The following is a 24,098-nucleotide window of genomic DNA, read 5'->3' as shown; positions in this document are numbered from 1 at the left end:
TGAAAATTTTCCATGACATTTTAGTATTATTCTAGTTTTGCGAAAAATGCCATTGGCGTTATGATAGGCATTGCATTGAATCTGTAGATCGTTTGGGGTAACATGGACATTTTGACAAAATTTGTTCTTCCAGTCTGAGCATGGAATATCTCTCCATTTGTTTGTGTCATCTTCATTTTCCTTCTTCAATGTTTTATAATTTTCAGAATATAGGTCTTTCACTTCTTTGGTTAAGTATATTCCGGGACATTTTATTATTTTTGGTGTGATTATAAGCGGTGTTGTTTTCTTGATTTCTCTGACCGAAAAATCATTTTTATAGTTAGAAAACCGGTCTTCATTCATTCAGGCAACAAATACAGGGCACCTACTATGTGCCAGGGACTAAGGTTACTGTGCTAGACCTCATGGCCTTGACTCTTGCTCCCCTTTCATGCTCTGATCTGCTGCTCTCCTGGAAAGGAACTGGAATCATTAATTCACTGGATAGGTTGCGTGGGACAGTTCACCTTTGATGCTCATCACATCCTCTTTTGGGGTTTTCTATGGGACTACTGCTGGGCATTCTATAGAGAGAGCTGCATGCAGCAGAGTTTCTTTGTTCCTCTCAACAGCTAAAGTTTAATAGCTAATAATAGCAAACTTTTTATGGTGTCCTTGCCAACCATCACACGCTCAGTGTGCCAAGCACAGTCCAGACGTTACCCTGCTTAGTCCTCACTACGTGTATCACTCCTGCTTCACCTGTGAAAACGATGAGTAGGTAAGGAACTTGCCCAAGAGCAAGAGTGTCGGAACTCAGACTTCTTACTCTTAACTGCTCTAACACTTCACTTTCCTCAGGGAAGTCCAGAAGCCAGCTGGTTATTTATGACTCAATGAGCATAGGATTGGCAAACCTTTTCTGTAAAGGGCCAGACAGTAAAAACCGTTTCCTTGCAAAGGGCCATTCACTTCAGGGACCATGGGATCTCTGTCACCACCAGTCAACTCTGCCATTGCAGCATGACATCTGAACAAATGAACATGGCTGTGTCCTAATAAAACTTTATAGAAATAGCAGCTGGGTGGCTCAGTCGGTTAAACGTCGACTCTTGATTTGGGCTCAGGTCATGATCTCAGGGCCAGGAGATCAAGCCCCGTGTAGAGCTCTATGATCAACAAGGAGTCGGCTTCTCCCTCTCTCTCTACCCCTCCCATTCACACCCTCTCTCTCTCTCCCTCTCTCAAATAAATAGATAAATAAATAAATAAATAAATAAATAAATAAATAAATAAATAAAATCTTGTTTTTAAAAAGTCAGTGGGCCATATTTGCCAATCCCTGTGTGAAACTCTCACCCAGACTAGATTATTAGTATCTGCAAGACCTCTGCCTGCTGCAGGACTCCCAGGAAGTCAGACTGTCATCACCTCCATCACTGAGAGCATGTTGAGCTCTTACTATGCACCACACCCTGCACCAAGTACTTTCCATAAATTTTCTCATTTAATCCTCTCAAGTGCTCTGGGAGGAGATAGTTATTGCCATTTTATAGACAATGCAAGTGAAGATAGAAAGGTAAAGTCACTTGCCCAAGGTCACGCCCCTGGAATTTTTACACCCGGCTCCTAACCACGAAACCGCACCACCTCTCACCATTGGAACCCTGCGTCTGAACGGAAAGGAGTTTTGCCAGTGAGTCCGGAAGGTCTGCTGCCTCCGGCTGGACCAAACTTAAAAGAAGCACATCTTCAGGACACACCCTTTCCTCAGGGCATCTGGGTTTACTAGCCCCCTCCTGAAAGAGTCACCTGCCTCCTTTAATACCTTAGGTCAGGTGTCCCTGACCTAGGTACTCTGTTCTCTCCTTCCATTGACGTTGCCTACGTCTGCACCGTGCTAATTTTACAATTTCCCTTTCAAGTTTCCCCTGTCACATGCAGTGTTTATCTGTCCCTTCCACTGTGCCTCTTCCACCTTGTCTGCTGAGCAGAGAACTGCTAAATGACCTCTGAGCCACATTGATGCCCAAGGACCAGCAGGTTACTGGGCCCAAACCCTATCTGATGCCGCTGACGCTGTCCTCAGAGGAGTAGGGGACAGACACTTGAGAGGCTTGTTTTTTAAGAGCTCCTGTTAACTTTCATGTTGAGTCATGTGGGTGCAAAGAAGTGTCATTTTAGCAGCTTCTTTTTCTTGGCAGTGACCTTGAGACTGAAAAATGGGCCACCGGATGCTCTAGAGGGGACACTGAGAAAACACCCAGTCCCTCCCGAGCCCTCGGGCAGAGCAGATCATGCAGCCATTCAACAATGATTTCTCCAGCAGTACCTTGGACCAGGCACCATGCTGGGCACTGACCCAGACAGAGACAGGCCCCTTCCTCCAGGAAGTCGTCTCAGGGGTGGGGAGGAGGGGGAAAGGGTGTCAGATATTTTTTTACAAGCTTTACTGTGGGTTGTAATAACTGCTGAGTCCCAGCACTTGTAGTAAGTGCTACAGTCCAGCTATACCAGTTGTTACCTCTCTATCCCCTCAGCGTGGGGCGCAGCAATTCCCACTCTTCAAACTGGCGAGTCCTGCTCCTCCCACCCCTCCACCCTTTGCCCACGACCAGGAGAATTCCAGGACCAGAGCCTGGTGCCCCAAACGCTTGATAAATACGTCTTGATTGCCTGGATGTAGATTCACCGCGCTCTCAGGGAGTAGGACGGAAGTTGAAATCAGCTGCCCATCTTACTACCATCTCTGGGAGGGGGCCAGGAAGGCTCTACACATGCAGCATTGCAGGGGCTGAAGCCACAAGGTACACACACACACACACACACACAAGCACACACACATTTTAAGAGTTTAAAATAGGGCTAACACTGAGGCCTGTCAGGTTTTAAACTTGGACACTGAACTGCCTGAGATTTCACAGAAGCAGAAAACCTGCTCAGCTTTTTTTTCCCAGCCTGCCCAGTTGGGCATATGCAACTAATCTGAAAGACGATCTTGGTCTTCAAGTAGATTGATCGATCCTGGTCTTCAAGTAGATTGATGGCATCCAAAACACACACACACACACACACACACACACACACACACAAAGAGAGAGCCCTACAGATAGACAGTTTGGGTCCTAATGACCTGCAAATGGGTCTACCTGCAGCTGGTGCCCGACACCCATGTCCTGCTCAGAAGCCCTAGGAGCACCTGCTTCAAACAGTTCCTCCTCCCCCTGTCCCCCGTGTGCAGCTTCCAGACTTTGTAGGAGGCGAGAAAGCCCTTGAGACCAACCAGGCTGTGACCCCATTCCCTGCCCTCGCTCCTCCAAATCACTCAAATGAGTATTTGGGCCATCTCTGAACCTTGACCTCTGTTATCTTTTTCAATCCATCAGGGGTTTCCTGGTGCCTTCGGAGCGTTTGTGATGATTAATTAGTGAGCTGGTATTTATAAAGTGCTAAGTGAGTGCTGCAGTTTACAGCCAACTTTATCTCTGCCGGCCTCCCTAATCCCTCCCCAGCATCTCAGGCTTCAGGGACCACCCAGTTCTGCGAGGCTCTGGAATGCCCCTCAATATCCACTCCGCGCTGCCCCCAAAACCCAAGAGCTCCTCCCCAGCCCTCCCCATTTCTACTCCATCTTCTTCCAAGTGCTGTTGTTTCTCTTAATATCACTTTGCCCCTCCCCGAAAGACAGTTACACAAGTCGATGTGGGAGGAAGAAGAGAAACATAAGTCAATGGTGACTCAGTCTGCCTAGCTCCCTTGCCGCTGGAATATTGTCAGAATTGGCTCTGGCTCACTCTGCCTCTGTAAAAATCCTCTGCGGAGGGTGTGATTTTTCCTGAAGATCATTCTTTCCACATGACCAAATGCTGTCATGTGTAACCAGTCCAGATCGTTTCTTTCTGCCCAAATCCATGCTTGGGGCACAGCACTCCCAGGTCGTTCAGAAATGATTCCCCCTATCGAACAGGCAACTGTTCCTGGAAGGTCCCTGGGCTGTCCCTGCTTCTCCTGCTCCACTACTTCATTTCTGAAGAAATGTCTTTCCTCAAGCCCAGTGGTCTCAGGAGGAAAGAGGTCGAATGGAGCCCCCCTCGCCACACTGCATGCATCTCAGGTGTGAGCAGATCACCGGCTGTGTCTACAGGTGGGGCCCAGAGAGGAGACAGAGAACTGAGCATCATGAGCTCTCACCCTGCCTAAAACTTTGAGAACCTGTGGCAAAATCACCCCCAAGAGGTGTTAAAAGGGCTCACCCATGTGGGCAGCACTTCCTGAGCTCTGCATGAGTATGACAGCAGCAAGGTCTGGGCGATCCGTTCCCCTTTTACAAGACACAATAGCTAATGAACAAGAATTCCTCAGCTGCGTCGTGGGGCCTGCCCAGCCTCCCGAGGGTTGTGCCCGCTTGTACGAGCCAAACGGGTAAGTAACTGGGGAGTCTGATACACATGGCCCACCTGAGTAACACAAACCAAAACCTATCTGGTTTTCACACACATGTGAAGTTGTTTTTTAAGAAGGCAAACTCCCACATAATCTCATTACTATTAAAAGTTTGCTCCCACATCAAGGAGATGCAAAAACATATCACAATGAAGGCAGCCCTGTTTCACGGAGACACATTATGAATCATAGATCGGGGCAGGTGGAGGTTCACCAGAGCTTTCAAAGTAATCAGCGACTTGTGAGGAAGGCTAAGAATCTGGTACCCCGGAGCCTCGGCACACAGAATCTTTTTTTTTTTTTTAGTTTTATTTATTTATTTGAGAGAGAGAGAGCACACAAGCAGGGGGAGGCGCAGGGAGGGGGGACAAGAGGACTCTGCACCGAGCATGAAGCCCGATGTAGGGCTCCACCCCAGCATCCTGAGATCATGGCCTGAGCCAAAATCAAGAGTGGGGCGCTTAACCCACTGAGCCACCCAGGCGCCCCTGCAGACAGGATTTTTTAAGGTTTCAATCTACACCCCATCCCTAGTCTTTTGCATTCAATAAAAAACAGACTATTTTACTTCCACTGGGTCCTTCAAACCCGCACATGGGTGATATTGAAAACTGCCTTTTGCAAGAAGCTGAAGCAAACTGCCCAAGACCGGCAGAAACGTAACTCTGAGCCTTAAAAGAAAACAACAGAAACACATCACTTAAGCTGGGCGTCTTTATTAGACTCAAAAACACTCTAAAAAAAAAAAAAAAGTCAATGAAAACATCCTATTTTCTGAACCCTAAAGCATTTCTCTCAATTTTGTTCTCTTCACATACCTTTTGAATTAATTCAGCAATATTCTCCAACTACGGCAAAGGGACAGATGCCAAGGAGGGGTCCCGTCTTATGCAAATCAGCCCTTAGCTGCCTGCTGCCTTTACCTTCTCAAGTGCTCTCCGCCTGCAGACCATGGGTCGTTAAGCCCCTGCATCCATCTTTTCTCTGCAAACTGGTGAGAGCGGTTTCTGCACAGGGATCCTCAGCCTTGTCCTACCGTTTTAGAGACCCAGCACAAAGCACAGTCCTCCCTCTAGATTAGAGACTCTCAAACTTCAGTGAGCAGAACTCCCCGGGGTGCTTGTTAAAACGCGGCCTTCTGAGGCCCATGCGGAGGGCTGTCTGGATTGGGGCCTGGGAACCTGTATCATAGTCCCACCCACCTGCCTCAGTGGTCCTGCTGCTGCAGGGCCCAGCTTTGCAGTTCTAAGGTGGGCACGCCAGACCCCAGAGAGAGATCCCTCTCCCCTGGGGCCGGGGCCGGGCCCCGAAATGGCAGCATCAAAAGCTCCCTGCCAGCTCCCCTAACGCAGAGGCCCCGGGGACGGCCGGGGACGGCCGGGGCCCAGCCGCGATTCTGCGAAGTCATCCCCGTGACGACGGGCGGGCCCGGGGGCGAGCAGCAGCCCCCTCCGGGCTGGGCCCCCTCCCCCGCCCCGCCCCGCCCCCGCCTCCGGGAACCGATCTCCCGCGCGCACGCTGGGCCCGCCCTTTCGCAAAGCCGCCGCAGCTGCACCGCAGTTAGGGCCTCGGGCGGGGGCCCCGCGCACGGATCCACCTCCGTACCCTGCAACCCTCACTGAGAACGCGGGTGTTTAACCGCGAGTCGTCTCCATGGCAACCGACAGGGTGTCACAGACTCGGGATTACGACTCCGCGGCGCGGGGGGTATTCCAGAGGAGGGGTTGGGGGGCGGCGTCCCTCGGCGGGCCCGACCCGCACCCGAACTGAAGGGATGGGTCCCCCCGCCTTCCCGCCGCGCTCCCGGGGCGCCAGCACGACCTCTGCGGCCCCGCGGCCACGGCGAGCCCCGAGGAGGGGGCTGATGTCCGCGACGGGGGTGGCGGCGGGGTGCGCGCCCTCCGGCCGGGGCTGCGGAGCCGGGGCGCGCGCGGGGGGCGGGGCGGGGCGCGGGGGGGGGCGCACGGGGCGGGGCGCACGGGGGGCGCGCGGGGGGGCGCACGGGGGGCGCTCAGGGGGCGGGGCGCGCGGGGCGGGGCGGGGCGGGGCGCGCGCGGGGCCGAGGTCCCACCCCCGGGGGCGGCGCCGGGCGCGGGGAGTGTCAGGAAGAGGAAGAGCGCGGCCAGAGGCGGTGCGGGCGCGCGGCGAGCAGGGGCCGGGCCGGGCGAGCGCCGCGCGGGCCACCATGGCCACGGACGAGCTGGCCAGCAAGCTGAGCCGGCGGCTGCAGCTGGAGGACGAGGGCGGCGCCGAGGCCCCGGAGCAGCCCGGGCTGAACGGGGCGGCGGCGGCGGCGGCCGGGGCGCCCGACGAGGCGGCCGAGGCGCTGGGCAGCGCGGACGGCGAGCTGAGCGCCAAGCTGCTGCGGCGCGCCGACCTCAACCAGGGCATCGGCGAGCCCCAGTCGCCCAGCCGCCGCGTCTTCAACCCCTACACCGAGTTCAAGGAGTTCTCCAGGAAGCAGATCAAGGACATGGAGAAGATGTTCAAGCAGTGAGTGCCCGCCCCCCCCCCCGCCCCCGAACCCCGGCGCCCCGGGAGGGGGCTCCCGACCCCGCGTCCCCTTCCATTTCCTCACGAGGCTCCAGGACCTCGTCCGTCCCCCCCACCCCCGGGGGCGAGTCTGGCGACCCCCTCCCCCCCAGCACCGCGAGACGCGGCCGGTGCCCCCTGCGCGCGCACCCGGCGTGGGGGACCGCGCGGCCCCCCGGGTCATCCCGAGCCCCCTCGGACCCCCACCACCACCATACACGTGAGGCCGAAGATTCTGGAGCTCTGGCCTAGGACCCCTGCCCCGGTGGTGAAGCTTCCCTCGCCTCCCCCAGACGCCCACACAGCCTGAGATTTGGGGGCCCTGTGGCCTCTGCCCCTCCCTAGCTGCTGGAATTCCCCACCCCCACCCCAACACCCTGGTCAAAAACATCCACACACACACCCAGCGCCTCAGCAAAGGTTACCATTCCCTGCACCCCGTGTCGTGCCCATTCTTCTCACTGGGGTCCTTTCATTTCCTCTGCTTATGTCAGGTTCCCCTTAACATAGGTTCTGGGCAAAGAACCCCCCCCCCACCTGCTTCCCCCTGTTTGGCACCTGCTAGCAAACTGTGGTCAAAGGCCCTCCAGACCCTTCCACCCCTACCCCTATCCGCACTCCTAGTTAGGACCCCAATCCTTGACCCTCAGGTGGGGAGGGATGCCTCCATCTCTGCCCCCACCAGCTCTGCAGGTATGTTACACCCATCCTCCCTTCAGGGCTGAGTCCCCTCCTCCTTCCACACACAGTTCCTCCCTCCTCTTGCCCTAACCTCCCCCTAGCAGCTTTACAGTCACTGCCCCTCCCCACAGTCCTTCCCCCCACTGTGTCCTGTTTCCTCCCACACGGGGTTCCCAACTCCCCTCTCTAATTTGCCTGGTTGCTCTCACCCCTACCTTTTCCTCCATGTAATTCCACACAATGTGCCTTAGCAGGTTGGACAGGCACCCCCAGGCCTGTGGCTCAGCCCTCCCCACCCACCTCCCCAAAAAACCTTAACATCTCTGTGAAGGGACTAAATGGTCCCCTTCTGGTCCATCCCTGAGTCCACGCAGCTGAGACTGAAATGGGCAGCCAAACTTCACAACCAAGGCTATGCGGGGGCCGATGGGGGGTGGGGTGTAAAAGCTCTCGGCCTCCTTCCCTTTGGGACCCTCCCCACTTCTTGTTGCCTATCCCCGTGCCCCTGGCCCCTGGAGGGGGAACAGCCCCGGGGTATGGTCCGGAGTGGAGAGGTGCTGACCCGCCTTGGCTGAGGCAGGAGGACAGGGCAGGATAGTGCTGTGTGCCCAAGCAGGAAGCCCAGGGAGGGGGTGTTTTGCAACCCCACAGCTTGAGAAAGCCTCTTTCCCAGCATCGCTGCTGCTTCTGCCTTTGGCCACCACACAGGGGAAGAGGGTCTTGTTTCCCAGACCTGGATGGTGGGAACCCCGTACTTTCCCAAGGGTCAGTCTGGGGAGAAACTGAGCCCTTAACCCTCCTCTGGGCCTCTCTGTGAAAGTGCCTGGGTCCTGAGGACCCTGCCTTTTTGACTCCAGGGTCTTTGTTGGGAGTTCTAAAGTTTCTTTCCCCACCAAAGACTGTCAGCGTCAGGAGAGCAGGATTCCAGCCCAAATTGATGGAAAGCTCCTTGAGCCCAGGGCTAGGTATAGACAGCTTCACTGTCTGGAACTTCCTTGTAGAGCCTGCCCGCCCCATGCCCTCCCCCCAGAGTGGGGGAAGCAGTGCAGGGGAGATGGTTCAAATGCATCTGTGATCCCTGCGTTGATAAGAGCTCCTTGATTCCACCCAGCATCCCCATGACGTAGAGCTGTCATCATCACCAGGGCACAGTTGGGCGGTCTGGGCACAGACAAGTTAAGTAACTCGCCAAGACTAGAAAATGATGGAGCCAGGATCCGAAATCAGGTCTGTGACTCCAAAAGCCATGTTCCTCCCTCCTGGGTTTTGCATCACAGACATCTGCTTCCATGTGGGAAAACGTACCTCACCAACACCCCCTTCCGTGTTCATGGCTGATTTTCCACCTTGCGGACCCGCCACTGGCCCATGTCTTTCTCCCAGAATCCCCCTTGTCTTGCGTTCCCACAGCATTCCAACACCCCACCAAAAGAAAGAAGAAAAAAAAAAAAAAACGTAGAGAGCTGTTTGGGAGAAGCCCTGCACCCCGAACAAGAAGGGACTTGGGAGGCTGCAGTTTGGTCAGAAGGGGCGCAGGACCAGAGGAATGGCCTGGAAGCTGCATTTGCGAGCAAACTCACTTTCTAAAGAGGCTGCTTTGGTGTTAGTTTGACAAGATGAAGTCCGGGGGGAGCTGAACCCCTTCCACCACCCCCTGCAGGCCCTCTCTTGGCCCTGCTGCTGCTTGCTGTGTTGGAAGGGGTGGGGGGCAGGAAGGGGCCAGGGAGCTGGACTTTTAGGGAAGGAAGTGCCGCCCGCCGGGGGCCCTGGCCAGGACAGAAAGCTGCAGGTTTTGTATTCAAGGAAACAAGGCTTCACTGTGCCAGCCGAGCCCAGCCCCGCCGAGTCCGGCCTGTGAACAGCCAACACACAGGCTGTCGGGTCGACAAAACCCTTGTTCCGCTTCTGCTGTCCTAGGGGGGGCCCCACCTCCCGGGTCCAAGCGCAGCCCTGCTGAGAGGACCCCCCCACCCCGGGTCTCCAGCTCCCCGGCCCTCCTGGGAGCAGAGTACAGGAGCTAGAGAGGTCACAGGGAACTGGGAGCTGGCCTTCCTGGGAAGGCAGGAGCTGGAGAGCCCCGTCTTCTGTCCCGGCTCTGCCTCCGAACAGCCTCGTGTGTCCGCCCTCCCTCCCTAAGTCTTTGCGTCTGTAAGAGGAGCAGGCTGTGTGCAGCAGCGACCTTATGTCTGCGGGCCCTGAACCCTTCTGGATGACAGACTGCCTTCTTCCAGGGTCTTCTGGTTCCTCCGGTTCCTCTGTTCAGTGTCTATCAGCAGATCCTTCCTGAGGAGGGAAGTAGGAGGAGGATCCAAGGGGATTGAGGGAAGCAAGACGGGCTGTCCACCATCACTGACCTCATGATCCAGCCTCGCAGGGTCCCGCCGGGAGGGACCTCCAGCCTTTCTCCCCATTTTACAGAAAAGGCAGCTGAGGGGCACCTGGGTGGCTCTGTGGGTTAAGCATCTACCTTCTGCTCGGGTTCTGATCTCCAGGTCCTGGGATCGAGCCCCAAGTAGGATTCCCTGATGGGCGGAGGCCTGCTTCTACCTCTGCCCCTGCTCCTATGCTCGCTCTCCCTCTCTCTCCCTCTCTCTCCCTCCCTCCCTCAAATAAATGGATAAAATCTGAAAAGAAAAGGCAGCCAAGACCCAGAAAGGTGTGGTGACTTGCTTAGGGTCATGGGGAAGTTCCCAGTAGCTAACCTGGAGCATCCTTGTCTCTGCACTGAGGCTAGTGGCCCCTGCCCCCCGGGCGGGGCTGGGAGAAGGTGACGCCTATTGGGCTCTGGCAACGTGCAGCACACGGAGGTCCTGCCTCCATGGAGCCTGGATTCTCAGGCCTCCCTCCCTCGGGAGGCCTCAGGCTAGCACCACTCACCCCTCTCCCCACCTCTCTCCACCCATCCATTCAGGGCTGCCTCTGGAACCTTCCGGCCAAAGCAGGAATGGTGTGACCCCACAGAGCCTCCAGGGGGCCCACCTCTGGGCTGGTGGCAGCCTCTGTGGGGCTCTGTGGGGTTTTGGAAGCCGAGACCTGCCCTAGAGGTAGGCGGCCACGTAATTCTGAACCTGCCGTGGAATCTGAGGAAGATGCCCTAGTTCCCTGCTTGGCCAGCCTTGTCCCCAGACGCTCCATCTCATGACCCCTTGCGTCAGAGAGGCAGCCTTCCCTCTCCTTCTGGATGCCTGTGCCCTCCCCTCTTCTCCCTTCGCTCCTCCTCCCACAGGTCTCCTCAGACCCCGTCCCTCACAGCAGCCCCCCAGCATCCTCCCTGGAGGACGGTATGGCACGATAGCTAAGAGCAGGGCCTTCGGAGTCTGCAGCCCTGGGCTGGAATCCCAGCTGCAGGCCGGGGACAAGGCACTTGAGCTTTCTGGGCCTCGGTTCCTCCCCCTGAAGTAAGGAGAATAATAGCACCCGCCTCGCAGGGCCGTTGTGGAGTGTTTAACCCGGTGCTTGGCACAGTTAAGTACCGTGAAGTTCCTGTCACCCGCCTCCCCGGGCCTGGCGGTGGTTGTCTGGGCTCGCGTGGAGGGTGCTCCGCAAAAGCTACCGGCTGCCTCCACTTACCCCCTAGAGAGCTGCCGGGCGGGCGACAACCTCACACTTCGGGCCGGAGTGTTGGGGACCCAGCATGAGAACCCCCCGCTTTTCTCCTGCAGAATAGGCTCTCTTGATTGCCAGCTACATGTGGCTCTGATAAATAACCAAAATGGGGAAACGAATTCATTATCACTTAATTACGTGGAAGGCAGGTGGCAGGAGAAAGGAGAGAGCAAACAGCAGCTCTGGAGTGATTCAAAACTGGGACTCCAGTGCCCGTCTGCTGCGGTGCAGCTGGGCGACTCCGGGCGGGGTGCTCAGCTTTGCGGCCTCACCCCGGGCTGGAGACCCTGCCTGGGAAAGTTCTGAGGATTCAGTTTAAGGAGTCCTGGCCCTTTGTAAAGAACCCACCATCGTGTCCGGCCTGTGGGCTTTTGGAAAACATAAAATCTATTCATTTCATCATTCATCCAGCACACATTAGGTGTCTGCTGTGCACAAGATCTAGAGAAGCAAGGGAAGAATAAAGTTCTCACCCTCAGACTTTAAGTCTCATGAAGAGCAGTGGTGTAGAGGGGTCTCGGGGGGTAGAGACGATGGGCCTGTGGGCCTAGAGATGGAAGTTCCCATTTCTTTATGCCTGCATGAGGCCCCAGCGCTCTCACGAGGGATGCCTGAGGGTGCACTCTCCGCAGCCAGGCCCCTGCCTCTACGCCCTCTCCTCGTTACGTGGAGCCACCAGGTCCGGTTGCCCACAGCAGCACAGTGAGGTGGGTTAACGTTGTCCCCATTTGTCAGATGAAGACACTGAGGCTTAAGGAGGTTGAGTCATGTACCTAAGGTTAAGAAGTGGCAGGGGCAGGAACAGAAGCAGGTCTGCCTGCAGGGAGCTCCCTCCAGAGGCCAAGGGGGCTGTGTTTATGGACGGGGCGGGGCAGGAGGTGCTCTCAGAGCCTCAGGAGGGGAAGCCCTCTGGGGAGGAGGTATAGAGGTTGGGTCCTTCCACCTGCAGCTGCCAGGAGCCTGGCCTGGGGAGGGAGGATTGCCCGTACTCGTACTCGCTACTCACCCTCTGCTCTTCCTACTTCTCTTCTGATTCTGAGTCACCTTCCCCCCCACCCCACCCCCGCCCGAGCAACTTTTGGTTCCCCTTTGGCCTGCACCTTCCTGACCGACTTCTCCTCCCATAGTCCAGAGGCTCTGGGAGACCAGGCCCTGCCGCCTCAGGGGAGGCCCATTTGCAAGGCCAGCCCAGGCGGGTGGAGGAGGAGGAGGAGGAGGTTGGAGGAGGAGGAGGAGGAGGTTGTGGAGGAGGAGGAGGAGGAGGAGGAGGCCATGTGGACAGTCCCCCCTCCCTCCAGCAGCTAGTTCCCTCTGACTGCTGAGCAGCCTTCTCCTTGGCTGACTTCCGCTTTTCAAGGACTGCAGAGAAGCAAGTGTCCTGTGCCAGAAGGGTGCAGCTCAAGGGGAGCCAGGCCTGGGGTTCCCGAGCCGCATGGAGAGCCTCACGTGACGGGGACGGGCGCTGGCCCCTACCCCATCCTGGGCACTTTGTCTCTTATTTAATCCTTTTATGGCATCCTGTGAGCTCCTCACCCCTCCTGTCGCAGATGAGAACGCTGGGTCTCAGAGCAGTTCCGGCCCCTGTCCAGCGTCACACAGCTAGGAAGGGGGGACGGGGTGGGGGGGACAGCATTTGAACTTGGGTCTGCCTGCCTCCAAGTCCCATGGTCCCAGGGGACCCAAATAGGGCAGCATCTGCTTCTTAGAAGTGCAGCTCCCTCCACCCCCAGGGTCTCCTGGATGGGAATCTGATTTATTTTAACACTCCAGCCTAAGAAGCACTAGGCCCCCATAGCCGTCTCCGGCCACTTGCCTGCGGTGTCCCTTCGGGGAAGGCAGGTTACTTAAGTCTGGGCGGTGAGAGGAAGATTCGGTTGAATAATGAACCCAAGGTTGGATCAGACACTCAGTGAATGTTCTCTGCAATCACTGTTGTAACAATAAGTATTACTAAGGGCAGGCAGGAAGGGGGCAGTGCAGGGAGAGCTGGCCGGGCACCCACCGCTGACACTACGAGCCCAGGGAGATGCCCTCCTGGGCTGGTCGAACCCGAGATTGGGAGGTCCTAAGCCCTGACAGCGCCCAGCAGATTGCCGTCGGCCTGGGGGGCTCCCCCTTGATCCTTAGACTTACTGAAAAGCTGTGGGAGAGCCGCGAGCCACACGTGTGCGCACACACACACGCACACCCGTGCACCCTCTCCTGGGCTGACATGGCCACGGATCCAGTGTCCGATTCTGCAAATAGGACTGGAGGAAGTGGTGAGAGGCTGGGCTTTCCCTGCATGAGTCAGGCAGCCTGGGGGTGGGGGCGTGCAGGACCCGATGAGCAGTTGTCAGAGCATGGGGGTGGCCACCCGCCCAGGGGGACGGGCAGGGCCAAGCTGGCTGTCACAGCAAGCAAGGCCAGAATTTCTCTGCAGTCCAGAACTTTCCTGCCCCAAGGGACCTGCCATGCCTTCCTGTTTCATAGGACAAAGAATGCAGAGGCCTGGGAGCCACCGGGGGAGACAGGCTGCAGGAGGACCAGCTCTGTGAATGCCAAGACCAAAGCCAGGAGGGCCTGGGGGATCCTTGGTCCACAAACACCACCCTCCCCCGCTGTTTATCCTCCTGGGGACTCCCATGGCCAGAGGGGACCCCTGCAAAGACCTGGGACATGAAGCAGAAGGGACAGAGTTGGGGTCCGCTGTCCTCTCACCTCGTCCCTATGCAGCGGCTGTGCTAACTCCACACGCTGCCATCAGACTCCACAGCACAGCTGACGGGTGGCGAGGCTCGTGCACGAGGAACAACCCTGTACTAGACAGTTCCAGAGCCAACACACATGGGCTGCCTTAAGCGAAGCAGTGAGCTCCCTGTGCTCAGAGGTATTCAACACACAATCAGGGGAACTGCATTAGGGATGTGACCTTCACGAATATCCATGGCCCCCTCCCCCCGACCTGAGAATCTCTAGTACAGGGTGTGTGGGCCTCAGGACGTAGCTCAGTAGCTGACAGCATGTGTGCTCCATGAGACCTGGGTTTGGATCCCAGCTGTGGCCTTGTCAGCTGTGGCCTTGGCCAAGTCACTTCCTCCCTGCGCCGCCTCCATCGCCTCATCTGTGACACGGGGATATTTGTGCCCACTCCGCAGGGTTCTTGTGGGGCTCTGATGCGGGACACTTGGCGTAGTGCCTGGTGCATAATAAGTGCTCAGCGGAGAGTAGCCACGAAGGCTAATATTGTTATGAAACAGGGCGTTGATCCTGCAGGCTGTAGGAGCTGCCCTGGCCACCACTGCCCCAGCCGCCACCCCGACACCCCGACGCCTGGTTATCAGAACCAAGGGGAGGAGGTGCGGCCAGCAGCCCAGCCCAAAGGGGCAAAGTCCGCCTGGGTGGCGGCCGCTCCACTCTCGGGGCACATGGGACGGATTTGGCCACCAGCATCCGGGGCCGCAGCTGCCGAGCCCTGCCCATAGTCGAGAACTATTCGGGGGGGGGGCGGGGGGAGGCATGAGGAATGTGGGCGCGGTGCCAGGTGCAGCAGCCTCCCTCCAGCCCCGGAGAAAAGTGCTGAGCTTCCAGCCCGTGAGCTTTGTTGCCCTTCGTGCCCAGTGGAATTGGCCCTCCCAGGCAGGCCCCAGGCCGGGCTCCCGACCCAGTGTCCCCCAGCCCCGCGAGCTTGGGAATGCAGGACCCTCCACGGGACCAGGAGGAAGAAGGAAGCAGACAGGCAGGAAGAAGGAGCGTCTCCAGCTTCTTGGGCTGTGTGACCCGAGGCTGGTTGCCACCGCCTCTGGGCCCCGTTTTCACCCACATAACAAAGCAGGTGGACGAGCTGCGTGGACAGATCTTGTGCGCGGATCTTAGTTCCAGCTCAGGGAGAGAGCCGATGGATGAGAGGGTCTCCCAGCCGAGGCATCTCCTGTGTTGCCAGTCATCCACCTGCTGGTGGCACGGTGACAGCCCCGCCCCACGCGCGCACACCTTGTCACTTCCTTCCCGTGAGAGGAGGAACAGAGTAATCCAGGGCTGAGGCTCCTCTCCCTCCGCCCAGCAAGAGAGCGGAAGGCTCTGTCCTGCTGTCTTTCCACCTCCCCACGTGGCAGAGTCTCTGAATCAGGCCTAGTGGGGGAAGCAGAGGGAGCCTCGGAGGAGGGGGAGATGCTGGGGGCCGCCCTGGATCATCTTGCCCACGCCCTGCCTCCAGACCAGGCTACAGCAGGCATTTCCTCGCAGCCGTGCACCATCAGGCCTGGCACCCAAGGGCGAAGCCCTTGTATTTTTTACCATTATCATTCTTTTCAGCACTGTTTTTACGTTATATGCACAAAGGACTTAGTGTCTGGCCCACAGAAAGTTCTCAGTGGTCACTATTATCATGAAATTAGTAGGCTTTAAGCACCTGTTGTGTACTGGGCATTTTATGTTCATCATCTCATTTAATCTCTAATCCTAAAGGTAGATAGTGATGATAACGCTTCTATTTATTATCACTGGTGATGGGGTGTGGGGGGTGTTATTGCCGTGGGCCAGGCTCTGTGCTAGGGACCTACGTGGCTTGTCTCTTAATCTTTGCTTCCGCCCCAAGGTGGGTCCTTTGAGGAGCATGATGTAAATGGGGAAGCTGGGGCTCGTGGGGTCAGGTGACTTGACCAGGGTCAGCCAGCCAAGTGGCAGATCTGGAGTTTGGACCCCAGCCAGTCGCAGCAGAGTTGATGTGAGCGCAGAACCTTCAAGGTCATCTTCAGTCACATCCACGCCGGGCACCTGGCTGATCCAGTGGCCCCCGAGCCCAGGGCATGTAGTAGATGGCTGCTCCCCAGGAGCCTTGTGGGAACAGGGCCTCCCTCACCCCGCTAGTGTCTCCTCCTTTGAGGGACCCACTCCCACCCCAGCACCTGGCCCCTTCCTGACCTCTGTTGCCCCCCCTTGGCAGTTGATCTGCTGGCACTGGGACCAGCCCCTGCATTGCCCCCCTGGGGGCCAGAGCCCGCCCGGGAGAGAGCCCAGACCCAATAATTGATTGACCTGTGATTGATGCAGGCAGCAGTTCAAGCCGCGGATAAAGCTACAGCCCAGCCGGGCCTGGCAGCCGCCAGAGACCAACAAATAGAGAGCCAAGGTCTCTGTCCAAGTTCGGACATCCTATCTCTACTTCCTCTGAAAGCGAGCCACCCCCAGCTGCGGGGGAAACCCACAGACGCGGGCAGTAAAGGAAGCTGGGGCTCGGGAGAGGCAGGTGGGGCAGAGAGCAGTGTGGGAAGCACGGGGGTGGGGTGTGAGTCCGTGGCCAGCCGGCCCCCAGGCCAGCGCCCTCACCCCTACAGCGAGGTCACATGGGGAAATAATCCCGACCTCCCAGGATTGCTGAGCACAGAGGTCGTGAAGGAAAAATGCCTGGCACATAGTAGGTGCTTCGTAAAGGAGACGAGGCTCATTATAGCGATCGTCAAGCTGCCAGTTCTGGGGTCCCCCCACCCCAGTGCTGGGCACTGTGCTCCGTGCATGCCGTGGAGAAGTTCAGCCCGCCCCCACGGTGCCCTGGCCTGAGAGTCCCCATCACACTCTGCTGGGGGCTCGGGTGGCAGGGGCTGCGGGGACCCAGGCAGTCTGCTCCGGCCCCGCTTGGCCCAGGAACGCCTGGCGCCCTCACTGGGATGGCTCTGGGACTGGTCCCTAGGGGCTACGCCAGCCAGCCCCTTCCCAGACTCGACGCGGAAGGAGGGGCCTCTGCCGTGCAGGCCCACAGGGCCCCCCCAGCCCGAGGCGGAGCCTGGAGCGGGTGTATACCTGCCTGACCCTCTGAGGCCTGCAGCCGTCTACACAAGCGCTCACATCGGCTCCCACCGCAGCCCCGGCACCTCCCGACGAGGGGACCTGTGGCCCATCTGCCCCACTCTGCACCCCTCCAACCCCATGGGGGAAAAGGCTTCAGGACCCTGTGTTCCCTGCAGGGTTCCCAGAACCCCTCGTGCATCACTTCCAACCATGGACTCGTCTGTGAACTATTTATACCCCTCGCACCAACACGGGGCGCGGTGCTCCCGGGCAGACACCCTTCTGCTGGCAGCCCCGGGACACCTGGAAGCGGCTGGGCGCAGATGGGCAGGTTTAGGAGCTGGGCTCCCACCCCCTTCCTTTCCTGCCCCGTGACCTTGGGCAGGTCACTGAACCCCTCTGAGCCTCCACTATACAGTAAGGTTCTTATGGGGACTGGGTGCAGTGAAGTGGGTAAAGATCCTGTTACAAAGGCAGATTTCAAAAGGTGGCTTCTGTGAGGTGCTCAAGGCCGTGCGGGGCTTATATATAACTAGAGGGGGGCAGGGAAGTGGGGGGCCGTGAGGAGGGGGCAGAAACGAGATGTGTGTTTATGCAGGGGCCCCAAGACCGGGCCGTCGGATTCTGCAGCTCGGGCCCCTCTGTCGCTCTCACACAGGCAGCTTGAGGCCTGGGGTGACCCAAGCTTCTTAGGCCCCTGAAAAGCCCCTTTTAGCCCTGAGGCCACTCCTCTCCCACCACCCACGGGGAGGCGGTCAGGGCAGGTGCTCATGAGCCTGATAAGAGCCCACATCCGTCATGCTGACAGGCCCGGGGCTGGGGGGGGGACCGAGCCCCGAGGCCGTCTCTGGCCCAGGCTCTGACCACAAGGAGGCCAACTGGGAGGCGCATTTAGACACGTGCTGTCCCCGTATCTGCTGGGGACAGAGAGACCTGCAACGTGCAGACACACTTTTATCACCGAATCGCTGTCCCAGCCCCGTCCAGTGCAAGCCAGTCCCTGAAGTGACCCCAGGCCTTCTGGAAGTGGACCTCCCTCCTCTGACCTCCTTGCTGTGGCCCTGCCCTGCAACACGTACTACCCTCTGCTTTCTGGGCGGAGACAGGAGTGGGGGAGAGATGCCAGGCGGCCCTGGAGAAGACCACGTCAGAGCCTGTCACCCCCACCCCCACACCCGACCCCGTACCCCGGTGGTATCGTGAATTAGTTCTCCCTGCTGGTTCCCAGCCCATTTAGTACAGGGAGGCTGTGGCTTCAGCTTCCTTACGCCTCTTGCCTTGCCCAAAGGTTAGCATGTAAGAGGCTGCAGGCCAGGTGGGGAGTTCCTCGTCATCAGAGGTAACCAAGTAGTAACTACACCCCAGGACTTCACCTAGACAGAGGTCCCTTCCAGGGTGACGGGCTCCTTGCCGTCCGGCCTAGGGCGCTCTGGCCGGTCAGGTGTGAGGTGTCGGGATGTCCTTAGCCTCTGCCTTTGCTGCCACAGGTACGACGCCGGCCGGGATGGCTTCATCGACCTGATGGAGCTGAAGCTGATGATGGAGAAGCTCGGAGCCCCGCAGACCCACCTGGGCCTGAAAAACATGATCAAGGAGGTGGATGAGGATTTCGACAGCAAGCTCAGCTTCCGGGAGGTGAGCCCGCTCCCCGTGGGGGGACGGGGGGCATCTGTTCCTGCACATGGTCAGCACCTGAGTGACTTGTGGATCCCTGACCCTGGAGGGCTCCACGGGGTGTGGAGTGTAGAGGGGAGACGCCCAGAGAGTGAAATGCTGAGACTCAGGAGAAGAGGGGACAGGTGGAAGGGAGCGACAGGCACTGCGTTCGAGAGGGGCCAGGCTCTGCGCTGGGTGGCTTCACCCTCCGGGGCTCGGTCTCTGGACTCCCAGGGACAGGAGCCGTGAGCAAGCCTGTTCTGTGCAGGAGGAAATGGGGGCTCACAGCCGGATAACGGGACTGGATCCCAGGCAGCCTAGGGCGAATGACAGGGGTGTCCTCCCTGGAAGAAGGAGCAAGACGCACAGAGGGGACAGGGCAGGAGAAAGGTGCTGGGGAGGACGAGTCCAGGAGGGTGCAAGGTGATGCTCTGGAGTCGGGACAGACCCTTCGTCCGCCACTCTCTGCTGCTGAGATCCGGGGCAGGGCTTTCCCTTGTCTCTGCGTCCTCCACCATCCTGTACCTGTAGGACTCGGTGGGGAGGGTGCTCCTCGCTCCTGCCTGCGGGAGCCCCTGGGAGAGCAGGAGGTGGGTCGCCTTGTCTCCCGCTGTACGGATGGGCCACCCGAGCCCTGACCTCTGGCTCCTCCCTGACACCGTGCTTCTCTCCCTGCCGCAGTTCCTCCTGATCTTCCGTAAGGCGGCGGCCGGGGAGCTGCAGGAGGACAGCGGGCTGCACGTGCTCGCCCGCCTCTCCGAGATCGATGTCTCCACCGAGGGCGTCAAGGGGGCCAAGAGCTTCTTTGAGGCCAAGGTGAGGAGCCGGAGGGTGGGGGGCGCCTTGACCCCACCTCAAGGACGCGGGTTGGCTCAAGGGTCCGTGGTCCCTGCTGAGACTGGAGACGGGGGCGCTGACCCCTTCCATCCGGGCTGTGATCCCCACGGCGCGTGCAGGGTGTGTAGCATGAAGAGCAGACACGGACCACTCAGTGCCGCCCTGGGGCACCCAGAACCACGACCCCCAGAGGGCCGGTCCTTGAAGGGCGGCCCACAGGATGGCGGAGCAGGCCCAGAAGCACGGTCGGTGCTACTCCCAGGCCTCACAGGGACCCCGGCACCGCCAGCCCCAGCCTGCAGGGCGTGTGGCCCCCAGAGGTGCCCACCCGCACGGGCATCCTGCTCCTGGTGCAGCACAGCTCGGGGCAGCTCCTGGGTTCTGACCTCCCGGGACACCTGCTTTTCCCTGCTTCTCCCTCTGCCCGTGTTGGCCAGGAACAGTCCTTCTGAAGGCCGCCCCCGCCCCCCAGCCTCAGCTTCTGGGGTTGATGGGATGTGCCCGGGCTTATCAGTGGGACCTAGTTTGCAGCTGGGCGTCCCAGGACAGGAAACAGGATAAGAATGGCAACATGAGGGGCCACCCGGGTGGCTCAGTCTGTTAAGCATCTGCCTTGGGCTCAGGTCATGACCTCAGGGTCCTGGGATCGAGCCCTGCGTCCAGCTCCCAGCTCAGCGGGAAGCCTGCTGCTTCCTCTCCTCCCTCTGCTGCTCCCCCAACTCGTGCTCTCCAATCCCCTCCAATAAATAAATTTTTCTTAAAAAAAGAGCAACATCAAAGCTCCCACAGGGGACTCACTCTAGGCAGCAGCTACCGAATGCACGTTCCAGCTTGCAGTCCACGCAGCGAATCCACGAGTCTGTTACTGAGCCGCAGCCCTGAGCAGAAAACTAAGGCTCAGAGAGGCCAGTGAAGCACCTGGGCCGGGGCCAGAGCTAGTGAGAGGCGAGAGCGGTGCAGGGGCCGGCAGGCGGAGGGCCGCAGGGTGGGCCGGAGAGCCCGGAGGAGGCGCAGACCCCTCCCTGACCGCCCCCCGCGCCCCTGCCCACTGCAGGTGCAGGCCATCAACGTGTCCAGCCGCTTCGAGGAGGAGATCAAGGCGGAGCAGGAGGAGAGGAAGAAGCAGGCGGAGGAGATGAAGCAGCGGAAGGCAGCCTTCAAGGAGCTGCAGTCCACGTTCAAGTAGCAAGGGGCTGCGGCCTGACCCCCGGCCCCCGCCCGGCCCCCCACCCCGGCGCCCAGCCAGCAGGGGCGGGCAGACTGGAGGCCAAGCCTGATCCTGGGCTCTGTCGAAGGGACCGTACTGAAAACCTACAAAGTCTGTGAACGGAGCCAGCTGAGGGGTGCCCCAGGTGGCCCGGCCCCTGCTCCCCACGCTGTTCCCGAGGCCGGGTGCAAGCGCGGGCTCCTTGCCGGCCCTCCCCCGCCATCCCTGCGTGTCTCTCGCCCCCTGGCCGCCCCTCTGCCCGCCCGGCTCCTGGCCCTGGCCCCCCCAACCCCGGGGTTCCCGCCCTCCATACACTCCCTTCCTCCCCGCCCACAGGCCGCCTGTCCTGGGGCCCCACAGCCACTTCCAAGACAGGGGGAGGGCGGACAGCGAGAACTGGGGGGGCTCCAGCTCTGCAGCAGAGCGGGACCTAAGGGGCTCATCAGAGGCACTGGGGGCTCCCCACCCCACCTGTTCTCTCCAGCCCTGCCTCCTCCCGCTTGCGGGGGTGTGGGGTGCAGTGGGGGCAGCATGCTTCTCTTTTGGCAAAGGGACCCAGGATGCTCACGTGGGGACCCCAGCCAGGCAGGGTGGGGGGCAGCTGTGCCAATCTACCTCACGGGCCCCCGCTCTGCCGGCCATGCCAGGCATCGTGGGAGGGAAGGCCGCTCCGGGGGTCCAGGGAGAGCAGGGTGGGGACGAGGGATTGGCCCCTTCGCAGGGAAGGAACCAGCGCCCGGCTCCGATCCCCGGGACGCGTCCAAGAAGTGCTTTAAGTGGTTTGTGCGGACCAGGCGGTGGGGACCAGGGGCCTCGCTCGGCCCCTTCGCGCCATCCTTCCCCGAGTGACGTGCACCGCCTCGTCAGCAGCGATGGGACGTGTCCCGTCCCCCCACCCGCTGAGGAAGCATGGGGACCCCAGCCCTCCCTGTGCCCCTCCCCAGACGGGCTGCGGCCCAGCCTGCGCCACCAGCCCGGTCCCACACAGCTCCCAGTGTGCTCACCCACGTGTGCGCGTGTCCGTGCGTGTGTCCGTGTCCGTTGCCGTGTCGTGAAACTGTGCCCGTCACCCCGTCTAAACAAGTGAATGGCCGTCGAGGCCGCGGTTATGCAACTTCCGATGTGTGTCATGACAATGTCACTGCTTTTTAAACTTGATAACTCTTTATTTTAGTAAAATGCCCCCAGAGTCCACAAAACTGTTGGATTTGCAGAGGTTTTATTTTTTTGGCCTTAGAACCTGCGGAAATTAGGAGGTACTGACCCCAGTGCGGCAGCCTTGGCCCGGGATTGCGTTTGCCTTAGCGGATATGTTTATACAGATGAATATAAAAAGTTCTTTTTCTTTGGCTTATTGCTCTTTTTTTTTTTCCCCCTTCCCTTCTCACCTTCCCCCAAAGAAAGCTACTTCTTCATTTGGTGGTACAATTATTTTTTTTAACTAAAATAAGATAAAATTCTATATTCTTATGTGTGTGCGGTTCTTGTTGGTCGGTGGAGGGGGTGGGGAGGGCCTGGGAGAAGGAGGAAGGGGACTGTGTCACCTGGTCCTGGGGCAACACTTGCTCAGGTGGCTCCCGGGCCCTGTCAGAGGCCCCCCGCCCCCCAGGAGACCCTTCCTAATGGGAGAGGTTGAGTGTGATGCCACCTCCTATCAGCAGGGTTTACTCTAAGTGCTTTACAGATACTTAGGAAATCCTCACGACCAGCCCATGAGGTGCTGATTCATCTCCCAGGGAGTCTCCCAAGGCACACAGGCTGGGTGGAGGGGGAGACCAGGTCAGGTTGGGGGACAGGATGCAGGTCCTGCCCCCTCGCCCACGCAGCCACCCCACCAGGCAAGCTCAGAGGAAGGTGTGCACGGGGAGTGACCCCGCCTCTGTGCGGGTTCCAGATGGATGCACCCTAGAGCCCCCCCAGGTCCTCCCCGGAGCGGAGACACACACAAGCAAGACAGGCTGGGAGGGCAGCGTGATGAGACCCGGGTGCTCCCCGTGTGGCATGGGAGCCTCATCTGTAGGCTCCTATTGGGTCTCGGTCTCCCCGTCTGTCCAATGCGGGGGCAGGGGTGAGCTAGGGTCTCTCGGGTCAGCGGAGCCCGCAGTCCCCAGGTAGGGGTGCCACCTGAGTTCAGGTGAGGGAGTGTGGGCTTGGGCTGGGCATCGCTGCCCCCAGGTGGCCGTCGCTGGCACTGCAGCGGCCCCTGGCTCCCTCCCAGGCCCTGCGAGGGGACAGCGGGGGTCCCTGGAGCGTGTGTGCTGGGGAATGCCACCCCCACCTGCCACCCACTGCCTAAGATGCCACCACCATTAACACAGCCTGTTAGGCTAAGCGTTGCCCTTCCCCAAAGGAAGAATTTGAGAACCCCCGACGTCCTAGCTCAGCAGGTCTCAGAACAAAGGGACGGAGGACACCGACTGGGAGGGATTAAATTCAAGTTCTAGGGACGCCCACGTGGCTCAGCGGTAGAGCATCTGCCTTTGGCTCCCGGCGTGATCCTGGGGTCCTGGAATGGAGTCCCGCTTCGTGCTCCCCCAGGGACCCTGCTTCTCCCTCGGCCTGTGTCTCCGCCTCACTCTCTCTCTGTCTCATGAATAAATAATTTTTTTTTAGATTTTATTTATTTATTCATGAGAGACACAGAGAGAGAGAGAGGCAGAGGGAGAAGCAGGCTCCATGCAGGGAGCCCGACGTGGGATTCGATCCCAGGTCTCCAGGATCACGCCCTGGGCCGAAGGTGGCACAAAACCGCTGAGCCACCCCGGGCTGCCCTAAAATCTTTTTTAAATAAAAGAATTAAAAATAAAATAAATTCAAGCTCTAGAGCCCCACCTTCCAGCTGCCCCACGCCGGGACCCTTCACCACATCAGCAGGTCTCAGCTGGGAGGGGCCCCTCAGCCCCAGCCTGCCCAGGACCCCCACTCCCCAGCAGGGGGACCAGACTGAGGAATGAAGGGGCCCCGAGGGACTCAGGACCCAAGACTGGGAAAGGGACATGGTTCCTTGATCCCCTCCCACGTCCCATCCTCTCAGCCCCCATCACTGACACCCATCAGCAAGCCTCCAGGCCCCTTCTGAACCCCCAGCACCAGTACTTCCATCTGGTCCTAAGGAGAAGCACGGCCAACACCTGCCCCCGCTGGCCGCTTGGTGGCCCTCACCCCAGAAGCACCTGCCACCTGGGAGTCCTATCCCAGCCACTGGAAAATATAGCCCCAATCAGTGGCACCTGCCCCGTTTCTCAGGCTATCACCACCGTCTCACTCCCAACCTTGACGCTGCTCCTCCCGAGGCCCCCCCATCTACCCCCTCTGCCAAGTCACCCTGGATTATTTTTCCAGGAAGTCTGGCCCTGAGTGTCCGAGGGACCTCGCAGCCCAGGCCCTG

The 24,098-nt window shown here is 59.0% G+C and overlaps 1 protein-coding gene across 1 annotated transcript; it reads left to right on the top strand.

The window, feature by feature from the left end:
- Window positions 1-6,566: 6,566 nt before the first annotated feature.
- Window positions 6,567-22,180, top strand: EFHD2 (EF-hand domain family member D2). The gene is made up of 4 exons (XM_038531919.1): window positions 6,567-6,918; window positions 18,498-18,645; window positions 19,348-19,482; window positions 20,558-22,180. The coding sequence occupies exons 1-4, from the start codon at window positions 6,611-6,613 to the stop codon at window positions 20,687-20,689; spliced, it is 723 nt and encodes a 240-aa protein (XP_038387847.1). The 5' UTR covers window positions 6,567-6,610; the 3' UTR covers window positions 20,690-22,180.
- The last annotated feature ends 1,918 nt before the right edge of the window (window positions 22,181-24,098 follow it).

This window comes from Canis lupus, chromosome 2 (genome assembly GCF_011100685.1).
Source record: "Canis lupus familiaris isolate Mischka breed German Shepherd chromosome 2, alternate assembly UU_Cfam_GSD_1.0, whole genome shotgun sequence".
NCBI classification, from domain to species: domain Eukaryota; kingdom Metazoa; phylum Chordata; class Mammalia; order Carnivora; family Canidae; genus Canis; species Canis lupus.
The sequence above is the reverse complement of the archived record's forward strand: the minus strand, read 5'-3'. Positions and strand labels throughout refer to the sequence as shown.